This window comes from Macrobrachium nipponense, chromosome 39 (genome assembly GCF_015104395.2).
Source record: "Macrobrachium nipponense isolate FS-2020 chromosome 39, ASM1510439v2, whole genome shotgun sequence".
Classification (NCBI taxonomy): Eukaryota; Metazoa; Arthropoda; class Malacostraca; order Decapoda; family Palaemonidae; genus Macrobrachium; species Macrobrachium nipponense.
In genome coordinates, this window is record NC_061099.1 from 1293329 (window position 1) to 1311975 (window position 18647).

Consider the following 18647-nt stretch of genomic DNA (forward strand, 5'->3'; position numbering starts at 1 on the left):
ATGGAAAAAAACCGAGTATAGTACAGAACGGTTTATATTATATTTTTTGGTGATCATGGTCATTATGTTGGGTCAGAGTTCTGTAAGATTTTACTAGATCAGTGACACTTACCATTAGCTATAACTTGACTTCTTCAGTTGCCATGCCCACACACTTGTATTTATATTGCTGTTCGTTTGATCATGCATGGTGATTTTGACCACTTGGAGAGATTTCAGTATATTAGTTTTACCCATTTGGTGAAACCACTTTTTCTTCTATATAAGGAGTATCCTTCAGCATGAGCTGGACGTTGTTGAATCTTGGTAACATGGTGTTACCTGGAGGAGATGGTGGATGAGGGGGATTCTCTCACTCACCCATCGTTGCCACTGCACATTTTCTTCAGCCACCAGACTGAGAGGACACATGATTTCTCCATACCATGTGCACGTTAATTTTGGATTGTGGATGAGTAGCATGCTACTATTTTCCATCTTTCTGCTGGTTTGTGTCCCATGTTTTTATTTCAGATTGGAGAAAAGGCCACATTGACACCGGTGTGTGGACTGGAAGCAATTATGTGGTCATCACGTTTCCTTAGTTGGTGGATCCATGATTTTTGTTTACTGCTTACCACGTGTCCAAATAATCTGGCAAACGGATGATATCTGTTTGCCAGCCACCGGACACCAAGCTGCAGTACCGTTTGTTACATCTCTTCTGTACTTTTCCTAAGGTGAATTAGCATCTTTGTCTTAAATATTCCAGATGGTTTCTATCACCAGAAATGAATTCCTCTGATTCTTTGTTGGCAGAGCAGGGAGTCAAACCAGGACCCTGAGATAGGTAGTCAAGCGTGTAACCGACTCGTCCAACAAGGACCTTCAGACCATAAAACTCTTGCTGTATTTCAGGTATCACAAAACTCTTGCTGCATTTACTCTTTGCAATCCTAAACATCATCTTCTGGCTTCATGTTACACATGTTCAGTACACTGTGTTTTCCCTCGTGTTTCAATTGACTGGCTGCCTTTTTAATTTTGCTTCCAGTGATACTTAATCCTTTCCTCCATTCCACCCCTATATGGCAGTTCTATTTTTTGGATTTCTTTGCTCTTACTATATTTATGCTGCTTACAGTACTGTGCCGTAGACAAGTAATAACAGCAGTCCAAAGAATAGAATAATTGCAATGTAGGGAGTGGAATTGAGAAGACAGGACTGAATCATTTTAAGGAAAATATGGTCATCAAAAGAAAAGAGGAGAATGTGCAGGCTGCGCATTCACTTTGGATGCTGTGGAAAGGTCTGAGGGTCAATATTACGATGTATTCAATGGAACAAGCAGCCAAAATACATGGCCAGGATTACAATTTGTTAATGCAGTGTGAGGTTTTTGAGCCTGAAATGTTGACGATCCAATGGGAAAATGACGAGTTAGAATATTTGAGACTTATAACAAACAATTGCAGTTATGTGGTGGTGTGTGAATGTTAAATCGAGTTTGAAGATCTTTTTTGAAATGGGCACAAGGAGTAAATGTACAAACTACAAGAAAGAAGCATGAATAGAGACCACGGGGAAGGCAGATTAATAATGTTCAACCATAAGAACAGAAACTATCTCTACTACACTATAAATTAGGTTATTAAAGTATTTTTCAACTTTTAAATTTATTCGAATCGAGTATAAAGTATGCAGACTACTGGAGGCTACAAAGATAACAGAAATAACAATATGTAAATAAGATAACAAAAATAAAAAACATTTCTCTGAAGAGACTAGAATAATACCTTTTACCCGATTAACAGGCTGAAAAAATTACCAAGAATTTTATATATAATTTAAAGGTAAATTTCCTCATACAGTGGATTGCTCAAGAGAAATTATACAATGGAAGGCATCTAACTAGTATTTTCATCATCATTGATGAGACTGTTAACAAGATGCTTTTCCTTTAAATAGCTAGACTGCCTTTTTATAAGAATGAAGTGTTGAACATCATGAAAATAACTATCAAATTGCATTGATTTTTTTTTAAATCTTTCTAGGAAATGGGATGAGTGGTGATACTGAAAATTCTCAAGTTGCATTTGTAAACACATCTTCAGGAAACTTTGAAAAGTATACTGTTAAGAAAAAATTAGGAAAACAAATTACCAGAGTTTTTCATCTCTTCAAATAACTGATGACACTGACATTATATAAGTGGGTCTATTTCTACAGCACTGTTAAGAAAAAGTTAACAAATTTCAAGAAGGAAAAAAACAAATGTGAAGAACTGAAGAAACAAAAACACATAGTATTGCAGTTTGTCACTGCAATCAACTAAAAAAAAAGAAAGAAAAAAAAGTATTTACAGAACAATAATAGCGAACCTTACCACTGCTAGTGTATCAGAAAAATAAGGAATATAAAAAACATTAAATTGATCCAAGTGAGGCTAGATTGTTCTTTTCCAAATTCTGCAGTAGTTTTAAATAGTGATCTCAAAAAAAAAAAAAATCAATATTCAGCATTGGTACGAAGAACTTGGCTCAACAAGAACAGACCTCAAGGCATTGCTCATATCCTAAATATTATTTAATCCTAAACATGCTCATCCATTTTTTCTTCATAAAATCTATAAGTATGAACATTACATCCTAAAAGGCACCTGGAAGAGCAACAACTGAGCAGCCTCATATACAAAAAATGCTATTACATATTTATGGAAATATAAGGGCTTAACACATGAGTAACGTAATGAGAGAAGTTAACACATTTCAAGCACAAATGTGACCAATTAACTTACAATATGCATTATGACAATAAATGTAGATATCTATGAAAAACACTAAACCTAACATACTTTTAGATGCAATACACTTTAGGCAACCCAATAACTGTATTGAAAAAATTGAATATCATGCATTACGGAAGAGCTTGCCAATCATATAATTCTAGTAATGGACCATTTTTATGTATCAAAAAGGCGTATAAAAACTGTTTGAAAGGAAAATGAGATTCAATGGACCCTTTCATAAGCCACTCTGACCTAGGAAATAAAACTTTTCTATAGAATATCATCTGGCAAAACTTATCACAACCCTCTCTATGCAGCATTGTTACCATTGTTGTCATCCTCCTCAGTGGTTGACATGGTTCTTACCAGCGTCCATTTTAAATCTCTCTTCAGCAGAACGGCTGCATCCTCGACATCACTTACCTGTTGAAATGTAACCCATTCATTACTATTTCTAGGTAACATAACTAAACAAAAACAGTAAGATAAATTGCAAAAATTTTTCAGTGGGGCTGGCTACTCAGATGCTTAATATTACATAACCCTTAAAATTACAAATTCTTGGTAATTTGTATTTTTCCTAGCTATACTTACCCCACAGTACCGACCAGAAAAAAAAAAAAAAAACGGTTATTCCTACCACGAAGGAGGGCACAAACTTATAGGAGAGATCTTTCCACCGTTTCGAATGGGAGACCACGTAGGAGAGGCCATGAAGCTCCCCCACCTGCTTGGAGGAGGCCAAGGCCAGCAGAAAGACAGTTTTGAGGGTAAGCGCTCTGTCCAGGATGTCCTTCAGAGGCTGAAACGGGCTTTCTTAAAGCATCTAGAACTCTCGCCACGTCCCAACGAGGAAGCCTCTAGTGCTTTGGGGGGGGGATGCCTGTTCAAAGCTCCTAATGAGCATCGAGAGGTGTCTGGAGTGCCCCAGATCCAACCCTTTTAGGTAGAAGACCTGACTCGGTGCTGCACTGACTCCCTTAACGGCTGCTATGGAGATCCCCTTGTCGTGCGCGCCTCAGGTGAACCAGGAACTCTGACACGGGAGGTACTTTGGCCTGCAGGGGCTCCAGGTCCCGCTCCCAGCACCAAGCCCCCAAACAACTTCCACTTGGCCTGGTAGACAGCCGCGGACGACTTCCTCAGGTACCCTAACATCTGAGAAGCCACCCTCCAGGAGAAGCCTTTCTTGCTCAGGAGGCGCTCGATAGCCTCCACCCGTGAAGGGAGAGTGGGGGGAGAGACCCTCATGGTTCCCAAGGTCCCAGGATGGTTAGCTCTAAAAGGTCTGGGAACCAGTCCTTATCTGGCCACAAGGGGGCCACTAAGGACATGAACGTGCCCTTGGAGTTCCTCAGTCAGTTGAGGACCTGCCTGAGTACTCTGAAGGGGGGGGGGGGGGGCATGTAAAGATCCAGACCATCCCATGGGTGTCGGAACGCGTCCTCCCAGGCCACTGCTGGATCTGGAAGTGGGGAGCAAAAGTCCGGGAGCTTGTCGTTCAGGTCCATGGAGGGGGAACCCCACATCCCGATCAGCTCTGCTGCCACTCCAGGGTGTAGGGACCATTCTGCACCTGGCCCTGCCCTGAGCCCGTCGGCTATTACGTTCTTCTTCCCCGTGATGAATCTTGCTGTTGGGGAGGTCCCTATGCCTTCCGCCCACTCTAGGATGGATTCCGCTAGGTCGCAAAGGTAGCGTGACTTTAGCCCCCCTTGTTTCCTGATGTACGCCACCACTGTTGCACTGTCGCACATGATGCCACCATCCTGTGCATTATTTCGGGCTCGAAAGCCAGAATGGCCCGCTGCTGCTCCTGTTCCGACCACTTTCCCCCTTCATTACCGACTGAAGGAGGGCCCCCAGCCCTCCCTGATGTGTCCATGAACAGATGCATCTCCGGAGGGACGTCCGAGAGGGGCACTCCCTGGAGGCTGTTTGTCCTGTCCAACCACCAAAGCAGAGCTTCTCTCATGGCCTGCGAAGGAGGACGAGTTCCAGGGGTGGGGTGATTTTCTCCCGATGCCCATCCCTCCTCCAGGTTCCACTGGATGGGTCTCAGTTTCAGTCTGCCTTGAGGGACCAGCTTCTCCAGGGAGACAAGGTGGCCTACTAGTCTGCCAATCTCTTGCTGGACGGGGGGGGCACCTTCCAGGAATGGACGAGCCACCCTTTGGAGGTTGGCCAACTGCAACGACAGGAAGGCCCTGGTTGTTACTGTGTCCAGGGTCCATCCCCAGGTACACCATCCTGGTGGTGGGCACCAGGTGGGACTTTTCCCAGTTCAGGACAATGCCTAACCTCCTGCAAAGGCTCAGGAGTTCGTCCCTCTGTGCCTCCAAGCATTCCCTTGAGGAGGAAAGGCGCAACCAGTCGTCTTAAGAACCGCAGGAGACAGATCCCCCTCCTGGGAGCCCAGGCTGACATGAGGGAGAACACTCTTGTGAAGACTTGCGGTGCCGTCGACAACCCGAAGCAGAGGGTCCTGAACTGGAAGGTGTTGCCCTCCCCTCCAGGGACATCATAAAGTCCCCTTCTCTCAGGGCCGCTAGGACCGATCGAGGGGTCTCCATCTTGAAGAGGAAGGTGTGAGACAGTCTATCACCAGTCTCCATCCCCCCGAAGCTTTCGCCACTAGGAAGAGGCAACTGAAGAACCCCAGAGAGTGGTCTACCACTCGCTGGAGGGCTCCCTTCTCTAGCAGTGACCTGGAATCCGAGGCCGGAACACCCCACTGTGGGGCTCCTGGACAAAGGCCTTGTCCTCGAAGTCCTCCAAAGGTGCGGAGGGATCCGCTACTGGCGGGTGAGGCGAGGGCAGGCGGCTCCTACCAGAGCCCTCCGCTGAGAACTGACGCACTCACGGTGGGTAGGTTCTGCCTGAGCAGGAGGGGGCATCATGGGCCACCCTCTGGACGGGGGCCGGGCCCGCCCGAGAAGCAGGGAGGCAAGGCGAGGCACTCCGCTCTGAATGCAGGTTGGGCGGGGAGTGGAGGCTCGAGGCAGGAGGGAGCCCGCCCGGTCCATGTGGAAGCCACCTGGGCTACGGGATCCACCGGAACCCCAGAGGGATTAACCTGAGGCCGAGCTGAGTAGCCCACACGCAAAACTACCGCGGATTCGGGTACTGACCTCGGAGACCTAACAGTCTGGGAGCAGTACCGCCTGCAGCATGATCCGTCCGGGTGGCAACCCCTCCTACTCCGACCTCTGCAATCGCGACTACGATGAGAGGAGCGGGAACAGCTGTCCGGGGAGGAGGAGGAAGAACTCGCTCGATCATTCCTGCAATGCCGGCTCCTCTTGGACCTACAACTCCTATGGAAGGACCTATCCTCCAACAAACAGCATCTCCTCTTATCCTTTCTACAACAACAACTGGGTGAGAGTGAGCCAGGGGAGCCCCCTCCAGGGAGGCCACACCACCTGAATGGTCCGCAGCCCCGCACGGGGGGGATGGAGGGGCCCCAGAACGGAAACACCACCTCCCGCAGGTGGGACCTGCTTGGGGTACGAGGGGTCCCTGACCACGGACTGAGGGCGACACCTGAAGACTCCATAAGGCTCCTGACGCTACCCGGGGAAACCCCCTTCCTCCGGGGAGGTAGCCGAGATGGCAGAGGAGGAAGAGGACGGGCCTATGGGAACACCCATGAGCACGAGCAGCAAACCCCACTCCGCTAAGGGAAGGAGATACTTCATCACACGCAGCGCTGCCACCAGGGCATCTGTCGACGGGACGCCCTGCAGTCTATCATGGGACCAACACTCTCAGGAACGCAGAGTCCCCAGACAGCACAACATGTGGAGGTAAAGAGAGAGACTCCTCAGGCCCCTTGCTGGAAGGGGACAGGGGAAAAATTCGGACACGGGGAAGGACTCTTGTAGGGGAGCTGGAGAAGCTGAAGGGCCTCCCGGACCACAGCTACTGCTCCTACTGCGAGAGACCTCCAACGCACACAACTTGGAGGTGGATTTAGACTTCTTTTTCCTCTTGGGAGAGGCGAGATCCCACTGGTGGTCTGTCGAGAACAAGGACGGCCCTGACACTTGTTATACAAAGTGTGGGGATCAATCTTCACTGGAGACAGAAAGGCCCCCACAAGCCCTACCCTCAGTGCTGGGGAAACACCGTTGCAAAGCACCCATCACACACACACAACGGAGGGAAAAAACACTTAACACAGGAAAAGGGGTAAACAAAGGGAAAATGGGCCAGTAATCGGATGACAAGCTGGAGTGTGTGAACGCGACAGCGACCAGGAAAGGACTGGAGCTCAGGTAACAGGTCGCGTGGTCTTCGACCCCCAGGGCATTACCTGGCCTGGGTGTGGGAGGAATAACTAGTTTTTTCTGGTCAGTACCGGACTGACATACAGGTTTCTCCTACAATAGTAGTTCAGGGTAAGTATACGGCGTCGGAACAATTAAAAATTCAACATGGTTGTGCATGTAATCAATAGTCTTCTTGTCCTTGAAATCAATAGTCTTGTTGTCCATGAAGAGACAGTACTAATTATAAATTTTCTGCAGTTACAACAAAATGTTTGGTGCAAGTGCTGCAATCAAATGAACTTGGTTAGCTGAGAAATTACCTCCCAAAAATATGGTTGTTTGTATGGTGTTTTTACGTTGCATGGAACCAGTGGTTATTCAGCAATGGGACCAACGGCTTTACGTGACTTCCAAACCACATGAAGAGTGAAATTCTATCACCAGAAATACACATCTCTTAACTCCTCAGTGGTCCCAAAAATATGAGCATACTACTTGCTGTTTATGAATACATGCATTATCTTTAATGAATTTATAGCAACTTAAGTTGACATCCATCTTAAGAGCTTTGTGAGCCACATCCCACAAAATGTGCCAAATTTTTAAGGCAATTTGTATTTTTCCCTGGTATACAAACAACAGCCTGTCATATATGGAGTATCCTTCTGGGGATGCCTATTTTCACCAGACTGATGTTAACCATAATTCACCCCGCCTGTATTTAATATTAAATGAAAAAACGAAGCTGGGAGCACAAGGCGCGTTCCAAGTCACATATGGAGATTCACGGTTTAGGAAGGAGGTAGTACTTAAAGGTAGGTAGGCCAAAGCATCTTTATGGGCGAGACTGTCACCCCACTCCTCCCCCCATGTTACACGCCAGAATCACTGGTATAATCCAAAGACATTGGTTGGCAGCCTTTGCTCTAGATAAAAACCTAAATATTGCTTGCCTGCCTACACTGATAAAGCGGGTTAAGGAATTTCTATCTCTTCACTGACAATTTCACCAGAATTCTACAAACTTAGTAGTCTTATGATCTTCCATGTTCTAAAAGGCAAGCCTTCAGCTGCCCACTTTAGGATAGGAATGGGGACAACTTGTTGCTGGCAAGTGACCAAGGCCTAAGGCCGTTTTACACCAGATGCAACGCTAAATGCGCTACCCTATGCTACAGAGCTGTGCGTGTGTTCACACCAAAGCTATGAATGCTACATATGAAAGCTATGTTGCAGACATAGGTAGCATAGCTTAGCAAACAGTGTCAACGGCCTCGCTTAAAATAATGCCAGCAATTAAAAGCAACATTCCACAGCATGGCTACCATAACATGGTGCACTTAGCATCACATCAAGTGTGAAAAAGCCCTAAGTTGCTACTCAGAAACATCTCTGAGAAAAAAAAAAAATTTTAATTCTCTCTCTCTCTCTCTCTCTCTCTCTCTCTCTCTCTCTCTCTCTCTCTCTCTCTCTCTCTCTCTCTCTCTATCAGTAGATTGTTTCCTTTTTACAAATACATTATTGAATGGTTTTAGTTATTTTAAATAGATGTAAACTTTTATGTACAACAATGCCTAATAGTCATAAAAATGTCATATTTGGGAAATAATAAAGTTTAAGTTTACAATTAGAATGTTCAGTAACAAAACCCCTTTTCTAACATGGCAAGAGACAAACTCAATGAGGAAAAGAGAAATATGAGAGCGATGGATATATGGTATACATTTCTAACAGACTTGTGCTAATAATGTCACAAGTTTTGGAGATGCAAACTGATTAGATTATGCAAAGGGCAAATGTGAAATTGTAAAACAAATAAATGAGCATTGCATAATGCTGACCCAGCTCAAGTGGAAAATTAAAAAACTATTGAAATAAAGTTGTGGGCTACAGAAACAAGAGAACAAACATCTGTAGTCATTAACAAGTGCTTAGAAATATAACTAGCACATCAAGAGGTCATGCCTAGCCAATCCTACACTTTTAAAAGATCTGGCATTTCCTTTTGATTTTCAGACCTGTGGCTTGGGGGCAATTACTCTTTGCAGACAGCTTAGATGAATCATGCAGAATCATTACATTTGGAAAGGAATGTAATGCACATTTTCTTTAGTTAGAAACTCTATGGTGATGTTATGTACTTTCAAAATAACACCACCACCACTTTTTTTTGTCAAGTTTGTTATTCTTGCTGAGATGCACAGTAGCAGTCATCCGTATTTATGCGCTACTTCCCAATAAACTACTACATGCAACCTATGGCAAAATGTTTTGTATGCTTTTGGAAATTCAACCCAAGTTACAGGCAAAAACAATATATATACTAGTACTGTGATTTTGAAATAGGGAATTACAAGTCTCCAATACCATATCATTTCCCACTTCCTAAAATTAGGGGCTACTTCACCACTGCACAAGATTATATATATATATAAAAAAAAAAGCATATTTGGGATTATCTCAGCAATACAATCTGATACTTATTTTGCTATGCTTGCTAAAATGTTAACTGCCATGGCATTTGTTCTGCCAGCACTGAGCTTCCAAATGAACTTCCAAGAACTTCTGGTTTGGTTAGATTACGTACAATTACCATTAGAAGACAATTATGTTGGAAGAATGACTCTGCGGTCAGTTGGCCATGGCCACTTGTCCTATACCCGCCCACTTTTATTAAAATTCCTTATAAAATAAATACTACTATAAAAATTGGAGCCAAGGAAACTTTCCACAAAAAATTTCAAGAAAAGACCTACCTGAAGGTATGTAGGAATAGAATTGAGAGCATTTTCACCATTTTCATTCAGTGTCGCTACCAGTCCTGTTAGATATTGCCAGCTCTGGAAGAAAGAAAAATGGGATTTAATGTAAACAAGATGAATTTAATTTCAAGGAAATATTAACACCAAAAATAAATAAATTTATCAACACCAAAAATAAATTTATCAAAAGACATTTTTGCTTTTGACCACTATCCTTCATTGACAGGAATGTTTACTAAACAAGAACACTTGATCAGTTTTGAATTAACACCAAAGCTTACTTGAAAATAATTTCTTGATGTAGTTGTGTAACAAAAAGGTTAAAAGACAAGATAAAGAAATTTATGTTAGATGTATCACTATGCTAGTTTTTCTGCTTTCCACTATTTCATCTACAGTATACAGAAGTTTACTATGTAGTTTACTTACCTATATTCAAGATCTAACACTTCAACTATGAAAACAATTTATCTTGTATTTTCCTATAATAATAATAATAGCTTAAATCCTCTTATGATGGAATCAGGTATGGACTTAAACTGAAATACTGATCCCCATGAAAATATAAGGTTTACTTGTGTGAGATATATATATATATATATATATATATATATATATATATATATATATATATATATATATATATATATATATACTATATATATATATATTATAGCTATATATATAGATATATATATATATATATACACATATACACACACACATATATATATATAGATATATATATATACTATAATATATATATATATATATATAATATATATACATATAGCTAATAGATATAGATATAGATATGATATATATATATATATATATATATATATATATATATATATATATATATATATATATATATATAGATATATATATAAAGGTAAATTGGAAATAAAACTCTATTAAATTAAAACCCCTATACATGAAATGCCTAATAACACCAACACAATAAGCCAGGAGGTTATGAAATACACAAAGAACAAAACCAAGTGGGAAGTAAGGACTGTCTATCATTTATTTTCAGTTACACCTTGCCTAATATGTAAAATATAAATGTGACCCATTTGTGGCTGTTAGTTCATAGTTGACCTCAGTGTCTGTTATCCTATTCCAGTTGGCAACCATATACTAATACATTTTACAACCAAGGATTGTGCCATATAACAATCATGGCTTTTCAATCTTAAGTTTGAGATCGCTTTTGAAGGCAGTACTCTCTCAAATACTTTCACAGCATTTAGCAATCATAAAATGCTCTATGGTTTTAATTTTGTTTAATACAATCAACTAGTTTATTGTTATTTGTTATATATAATAATATATAATAATATTATACTTGGTAATTATTATATATTGATATATATTATATATATATATATATCTATATATATATATATATTATAATATATATATCTATATATATATATATATATAATTATATAATACTATATATATTACTATATATATAATAGTATATATATATTATAATATTATATTATATATACACAGTAATTCAATTCTACTTGTTTCTACTTTATTGGTTCCTTTTTACTCAAGCATCCTATTCTTTGGAAGCCAGGCTGTTCTGTTCATTCCAAGTTGTATGCCATTTGATTTCCACAATAATTAATGATTCATTGGTTGGTTATCATTCATTTTAACCAATTCTTGTAAAAGTTAAGGGATAAAGGATGGATTTAGTTTGTGGCCTATTAATGAATATACTTACATGAAAGAAAACTTAAGTTGAACTTATACAGTACTTAATGGCTTTCTTTCCACTTTGTTAAAAATGAATGCCTAAGATGTGAAGCCAACAAGAATTAACTATGTAAACTGAAAATTCCACAATACCAGTTACTCAACAGCTGCAATGTCCCACGTGAAATATATAAGTAAAACTACTGACGTATAAATGGAAGGGCACAATTTGTCCTTGTAAATCACCTGATTATAAAGCATCCAACTTAGCTATATCAATTCTGATTGGAAAGGTCACTGAACATGAAAATCGTCTACTGTACTGTTACTTCAAATAGCTACACAAACCGCTAGCTACATTATACACTACTCAATAAACCTTATATAAACAAGCAGAACTGCACCTTCTTAATAACCACAGGTGACTGCCGCACAATCTGGGACCAGTTGCTGGGTGTTTGGCGACTGAGAGGTGATGCAGCACATTGCACAAGGAACTGGCGAGTGTAGGTGCAGCGAACAGGAGCAGGGTCCGACACAGCCTCAAGAGCAGGACAAGTGGTACCAGGAGTGGAGGGGCCAGCATCATCCCCATCTGAGGAAGAGCCATCTCTTGATCATGACTACAAATTTCTAGCCTGACTTCTCCCACCAAATATAAAATGACATCACCGCACAAGGGCTATTACCCCGTGAAATGAAAATCAGTTATTAATGTTGCTCTCATTAGAAAACCCATCAGAATAGTTCCCTATAATTGTTTCTATACTTTTGACTAAAAATGCACCATACCCTTTAATATGATGCCCAGGAAATATTTTCAGTACAGCTATTATAAATTTATAAAAGAGCAACACTTAAAAAAGATAAAATACAACTGAGTAATCTGCATTCACCTAATCATTTACTAATTCATGCAGATATATTTCTATACAGACTAAGATGCTACAAAATAAGCCCTCCAATCTAGTCGTGGGACTATGCATTTGTCACTTACATATCCCTCCACTCCAGGTAGCTTCAGTCCTACAGTTTCAACATCATACTAAAATTCACAATTGTTAATAACTTCAAAAGTTCCAACTACTTATCTAATGTTAAGGTGTTAAAACATGCACAATAAAAGGGCATTAAATCCACTAATGCATAATACAATACTATAAGGAACAGTTCAAAACAACACGAAGCCATGCTGGGTCTGAATTTATTCCTTATGCAGTATAACAACAAAATTATATTTACATAGTACTACAGTATCTAGCAAAAAAGGAACCCACAAAAAAATTCACCTCTTCCTAACCTTGTGTTTCATGCTAAAACCTCACTACTTTCACTGCTGAAAAATGACCTATTCTTCACAATGTAGGATCCTAGTTTCTACTAGCCTCCCTTCCCTGTCCTTAAAACACTTGTTTCCTATACATACTATTTTTCAGTAAGCCATTTCCCTTTACAAAAAACCACTTGTTTTATTTCTTATCAACAAAACTAAGCACTTGTCTTGCCAACTTGAAACCTTTCGCAGTCTAAACTAAATTCTATAATTATTAGGAGACCAAGCTGGGCCAGAGACCAAGCTGGACCAATCTTTATGATCTGTTGAAACTATTTTACTAGCATCTTTAAAGAATTTGCTTTATTTACAGTTTTTATTTTGAGTGTTTATATCAACCTCAACTGCTAAAAATATTCTTGTCAATCATTCATCCTCAAACTTTCTATAATAGTAGCAAAATACTGCTAGAAATATTTTAACAAGAGCTCTACTTTTTTCAGTGATTGATGAAGATTTCAACCCATCAGTGTACATTGCACAGTGTAAACCTCCATGTCTTAATTGTTCTATTGAATGTTCTTTATGATGTTCTGAGGTATGTACAGTTTTTAGATAAATATTTAAAATATATGTACAGGTTTATACCTAATGCATAATCTGAGGAGGAGATATTTCTATTAGAAAAAAATTATATATTTACAACTGCTGACTCAAAACAGTCAATGGTTTTTTGGGGGGACAGATGGTGAGTGATTCTTTATAAATGAAGCTCTCTGATTGAAGTATTTTGTTGTTGAATCATGCAATTGTATTTTACTGCACTATGTATGACATATTTAGTAACAAAGGGTTAGAGACAGCTCACCCTTCCAACTTGAATGGATATATGTTTTTCAAAGCTGTACCTGATGCTGAAAACTATATCTGATGCCAGCAGTCTAGAATAGGCATACCAGTTGCTTTATACATTAATGTAAAGATTGGTCTGTCATTTCCCCAATTTCTGTGGGATAATTTTGTCATCAAATTTACTGCATTTTTGTAGTTGCCTTTCAAAGAGGCTATAAGGGCTTTCCAGATTAAGTGTGCATCCAAAGATTAAGCCTAAGAACTTTACTGTTTGACTTAAGGGCATATGATGATCTTTAAGTAAAGTTTGATTCTCACATGGTCACTTGATGTCAACACCACATGCTGACCCAGTGAACTGTAACAGATGTCAAATACCCATGACAGTGCAGCATTTGCTTGTTGAGTGCCCAAATTGGACCCAGCAAAGATCTATTTATCTGCGGAGTTCAGAAATGAAAAATATTCTTGCGGAAAGCAGGGATTTTTCAATTAATAAAATCATAAATTTTTTAAATAAGACGGGTTTCTTAAATAAAGTCTAAATTTTTTTTTTTTTTTTTTTTTTTCCTCAGGATTGATCCCTGAGAACCAGCCCGAGAAGAGTCTACTTGAGACTCAGAGGTCGGGAAAAGAAAAACTAACACCTAATTAAGAATAATAATAAGTAAAGTTTGACTTATGGGCATATGATGATCTTTTAAGTCAATCTCTTAACTGTTTATGAACACTGTTATGAATAGAGGATTCGGTGCTCCAAATATATTATTCATGAGACATATGGTATGCCAAATGGATCATAATATAAGACCTTAAAAGCAGGTGTGGGCAAACTACGGCCAGCAGGCCCCATGCAGCATTTGTTACCAAAGCAACGCCAAATAATATTTTGAACATCAACACTTTCCCCGCAAATGCCTAATCGAGCAACTTAGTTACCGTGCCAAACCTTGGTTTTCGTATGCCTCTCTTTTCGTACATTCTGGTTTTTGTACACCAGGAAATGCTCCATCTGGGGCCCAGCACTTGACTGGGTCCCATATCAAGCACCCAAATAAAGTACCCCATCTTCTTTCATGACCCATCTTCTTATATGACCCATTCTGCTTTTGTGTTCTTTGTTTTTGTGCTTTTTGTCCTTTTTTATTCAAGTGCAACTGCTAAATAAGTTATCATGGGGCAAAAGAAAGTTCTGCAAAAAAGGCGAGAAACACCATAGCATTTAAGAAAGAACTCGTAGCAAAGTATTGGAAGAAGTTGCATGCTGATCTCAAGTAAGAAAATTCCTACAAGAAGCGCTGCTGTTAGTGAATTTAAGGCCGGCACAGGCTGGTTTGAAAAATTCCAGGGATTACGGACATGTTTGCAAAGTCGAATGATGTAAAAACTTTTGTGGAGAATTATCATCCCAACAAAGAAGTTGTAATCCATGTCTCCAACATGTTTAATGAAAATACCATGTGTTTAACTTTATGCAAATTTTAAAGAAATGCCAGAAACAAATGTCTCTGGACAGTGTTGTTGTGCTACGGGTCCAGTAATGCTCAAGCTAGTCCTAGTGTCAGTGACAAAATGAAGTCAGTGAAAAAATGAAGAGGGGGAGTAAGCTCAGATAGTAACAGTTAAAAAACAAGAGAAGTAACCACAGATGGGTCCTTGATACCTGAAGTCCTTCTAGAGGGAGATTCATTTCATTAGTCATTTATATTTATTTCTCATTGTTTTCTGTATGTAACACTGTTTTTTCCATATAAAATGTATTTTTTGTTAATATTTTGGGGGGTCTGGAATGCATTAATTGTATTTACATTATTCCTTATATGGGAATTATTGCTTCAGTTTTCGTACGTTTCAGATTTCGTGGGAGGTTCCGGAACGGATTATGTACAAAAACCAAGGTTCCACTACAACTGTTTTTCAAATAAATGTTTTTCTGCCTTATATTAATTGATAAAAATAATTGCTTACTCCTTAAAACAAGGTTTTGCCCATTACTGTTCTATAATTTTTATATACCATGGTTACAATGCTGTCAAAAACTCAAAAATCAAAACTTAGACCTCATTTATACCTCTGTTCCCAAGAACAAAGTACAATGTGTGTTGCAAAGATTCTATCTGTTAATCCTAAGGTACACCAAACAGCTCTATACTCAGTAATACAACTAATTACATTTAGGAAAAAATTAAATTTGAAAATATTTACAAATGATGACAAATGATAAAAACTAAAACTAATAAGTTGGGTTCTATATGATCTTTAGAATCAACAGTGTGTATGTGTCAAAGGGCAAGTGTAGGGGATTACCAAGTTGCCCATATCAATTAAACAACTAAGTGAACCCATCTTTTCCCATGACAACGAAACACCTAATATACTTTAAAAATAACATACCTTAATTATATACTGGTCAAGTACTTTGAGCCCCTCTTTCTTATTCTAAATACTCTACTATATCAAAACCACCAGAACTGGATTAAATGTCTAAATTACAAAAATCTCCTAGTTGATAAAGTAACAAAAATAGAGTGTGTATTATCTCACCTTGCATTTGAAAAACTTGCAAGTTCAACAAATAATAAGTCCAAATACTTACTCATTGCTCGGTCTTCACTTGTCTTCTGGAACAAGTGTCTGCGATTCTTGGAACTCAGATCTGCAGGCTGGACACCACTTTCAGCATTTTCAATGGCCTCCCTAACATTAGAAAGGAAAATTAATGGCTACCAAACTTAAGGTCTACGTTCTTCTAAAAAAATACAAGATAACACTTAACTTTTACACATATACTAGTATTAAAAGTGAAAACAGTCAAATGTGCTGCTTACTGTATAGTTTGCAATTTTTTAAAATGCATTTATACAGAAAAGTTTTTCATTCAAACCAATAAAAAAAAAACTATATAGCACAGTACTTGTCCCAATTGTTCCCAAGTTCATGAGCTTTTTCTCTAAGAGAGAGAGAGAGAGAGAGAGAGAGAGAGAGAGAGAGAGAGAGAGAGAGAGAGAGAGAGAGAGACGAGAGAGAGAGAGAGAGAGAGAGAGAGAGAGAGAGAGAGAGAGAGAGAGAGAGGTACTCATATATGATTAATTGGTTTGTAAAAACAAACTTTAGTAATAAAACATAGGGTTGTTTCATTACGCCCCCATATATCATAAATATGTCTGAAATACTATTTTCTTAGGATAATGCAGTGTTGAATCCTCCAAAGTGTTTTCACATGCCTCTCGGATCAAGTAAAAGTACTTGGGGTGTAAGGAATCAAGTCCCTGGTAGTTCACAGGTGTAAAGAAAGGTGCTGGTATCATGCTGCACATTTCAGAATATGAACTGTTCACTTATTATCAACACAAGACAGAAGCCAATAAACCTGTTAGTCAAGTCTCCTGATATGTGCCTTGTATGCAAATTCCCATCTTCTTCCCCTAAAGGTAAAATGTGATTTATGAGGCCCAAGAAATACTAATCCAACCATCTATGGGAACCTTATTTCAAAAGCAGTAAATGTAAACTAACATCATTATTGTGCACCAGCAATATACAATGGAAGTAACTTTAAATTTTTCTTATAGGTAACAAAAACTGCAGTCTGACTTGTGGGCTCATGGAAATAGTATATATTTTGCCTTGCCATCTGTTACATTGCCATATGCCTGTAAAATCTCTTGCCTTAGCCTACAAGAGACCCTGTTCCTTCCTTTAGCCTTTAGAGAGCAACAGCCCAAAGGTTTCTTAGAAAGCGTGAATCAAACTTCCATAACTAGTATGAATTGAACTGTCATAACTAGGAGAGAGAGAGAGAGAGAGAGAGAGAGAGAGAGAGAGAGAGAGAGAGAGAGAGAGAGAGAGAGAGAGAGGAATTTATGGCATTCTGAAGTCCATTCAGAATATCAAGTAAAACTACAATGAATCATATTTTTGATGGCAGACATTATTATTACGTACACTTTAATCATACCACTGAGCTATTTCTTCTTCAGTATGTTACACAAAAGACTAAGTCTGGTAACACAAAGATCACGAATGCAAGCTTATGTATGAAAGTCAAGGCTGTAATTAGCCCACCAATAAAGCCCAAAATACTTCCCCTGAAGCGAACAATCAGACTGTGCTTACTTCGAAGAAGAAGGGAACAATGGTTGACGAAGAACTGTCACTACACCCTTGAGGATGTCTGCGGATGATTCACTTTCAGTGGTAGGGGTTTGTAGAGGTGATGACTGCTTGACTGGATTCTGTTGCACGACAGTTGTTGGGGACTCTACAGCCGTTTCAGTGCTTAAAAAAGCAGTTCAAATAAGTTAAATTAATACTAGTCAACATATGAATTTACACCTAACATTATCCTGATATACATACTAATAACATTTCACACACAAAGCTAATATTACTTATCACATTTATCTTAGCTAATACAGTACATAAAAAGCAAATTCAGAAATCTGATAACTTTTTAAGAATATTTTCTGTGAATATATCCAACTAGTATAAAGCTGACAAATTATCAAGATCTTTTGGAAAAATGTTTGCAGGTTTTTAACCCTTACCTATATAACATAAATAATACTTATATAATGTGAATGCTAATTTTGTACAAGCAGTATGATCTTTTCAAAGTAAAGAAGTTTGGGGACACAGACATTTCACTAAAAATTAAGATACAGTACATGGAAACACAAACCTGCTGCTGATATCTGTGCCAAGAAGTTGAGCTATATTGTTCAGGTTCCTCTCTCCATTGAAGAACTCATCCAGCACCAATTTTGCAGTCTAAAAAGGCCAAAAAATTATCTTTAAGCATCATCGTTTTGGGAAATTAAATCAGGTCATTATCTAACAGAAAAAAAGCATGGTTTTATAACAAAAGTATTCATACAAACCCATTAATTGTGATTAGCCTTATTCAGTGTAAAACATACCCAGCTACAGAAGCCTGAAGATTTGAAGCACTGTGCATTGCAAGAGTACATAAAAGGCAGAGAGGGTGAAACCTTAGTTGATA

General features: G+C 39.2%; 1 protein-coding gene across 5 annotated transcripts in view; it reads right to left on the bottom strand.

Moving 5' to 3' along the window:
* Window positions 1-1637: 1637 nt before the first annotated feature.
* Window positions 1638-18647, bottom strand: part of LOC135209997 (eukaryotic translation initiation factor 4E-binding protein Mextli-like) — a 122640-nt gene continuing 105630 nt past the window's right edge. For 4 of the 5 annotated variants that reach the window (XM_064242737.1, XM_064242734.1, XM_064242736.1 and 1 more), the window contains 6 exons: window positions 18327-18415; window positions 17762-17923; window positions 16242-16342; window positions 11925-12115; window positions 9799-9882; window positions 1638-3191 (listed from right to left, as the gene is read on the bottom strand). In XM_064242737.1, the coding sequence (XP_064098807.1) occupies window positions 3078-3191; window positions 9799-9882; window positions 11925-12115; window positions 16242-16342; window positions 17762-17923; window positions 18327-18415 (741 nt within the window). In that variant the 3' untranslated portion in view covers window positions 1638-3077. The remainder of the gene's footprint in view (window positions 3192-9798; window positions 9883-11924; window positions 12116-16241; window positions 16343-17761; window positions 17924-18326; window positions 18416-18647) is intronic. The other variant, XM_064242738.1, reaches the window with a different exon arrangement.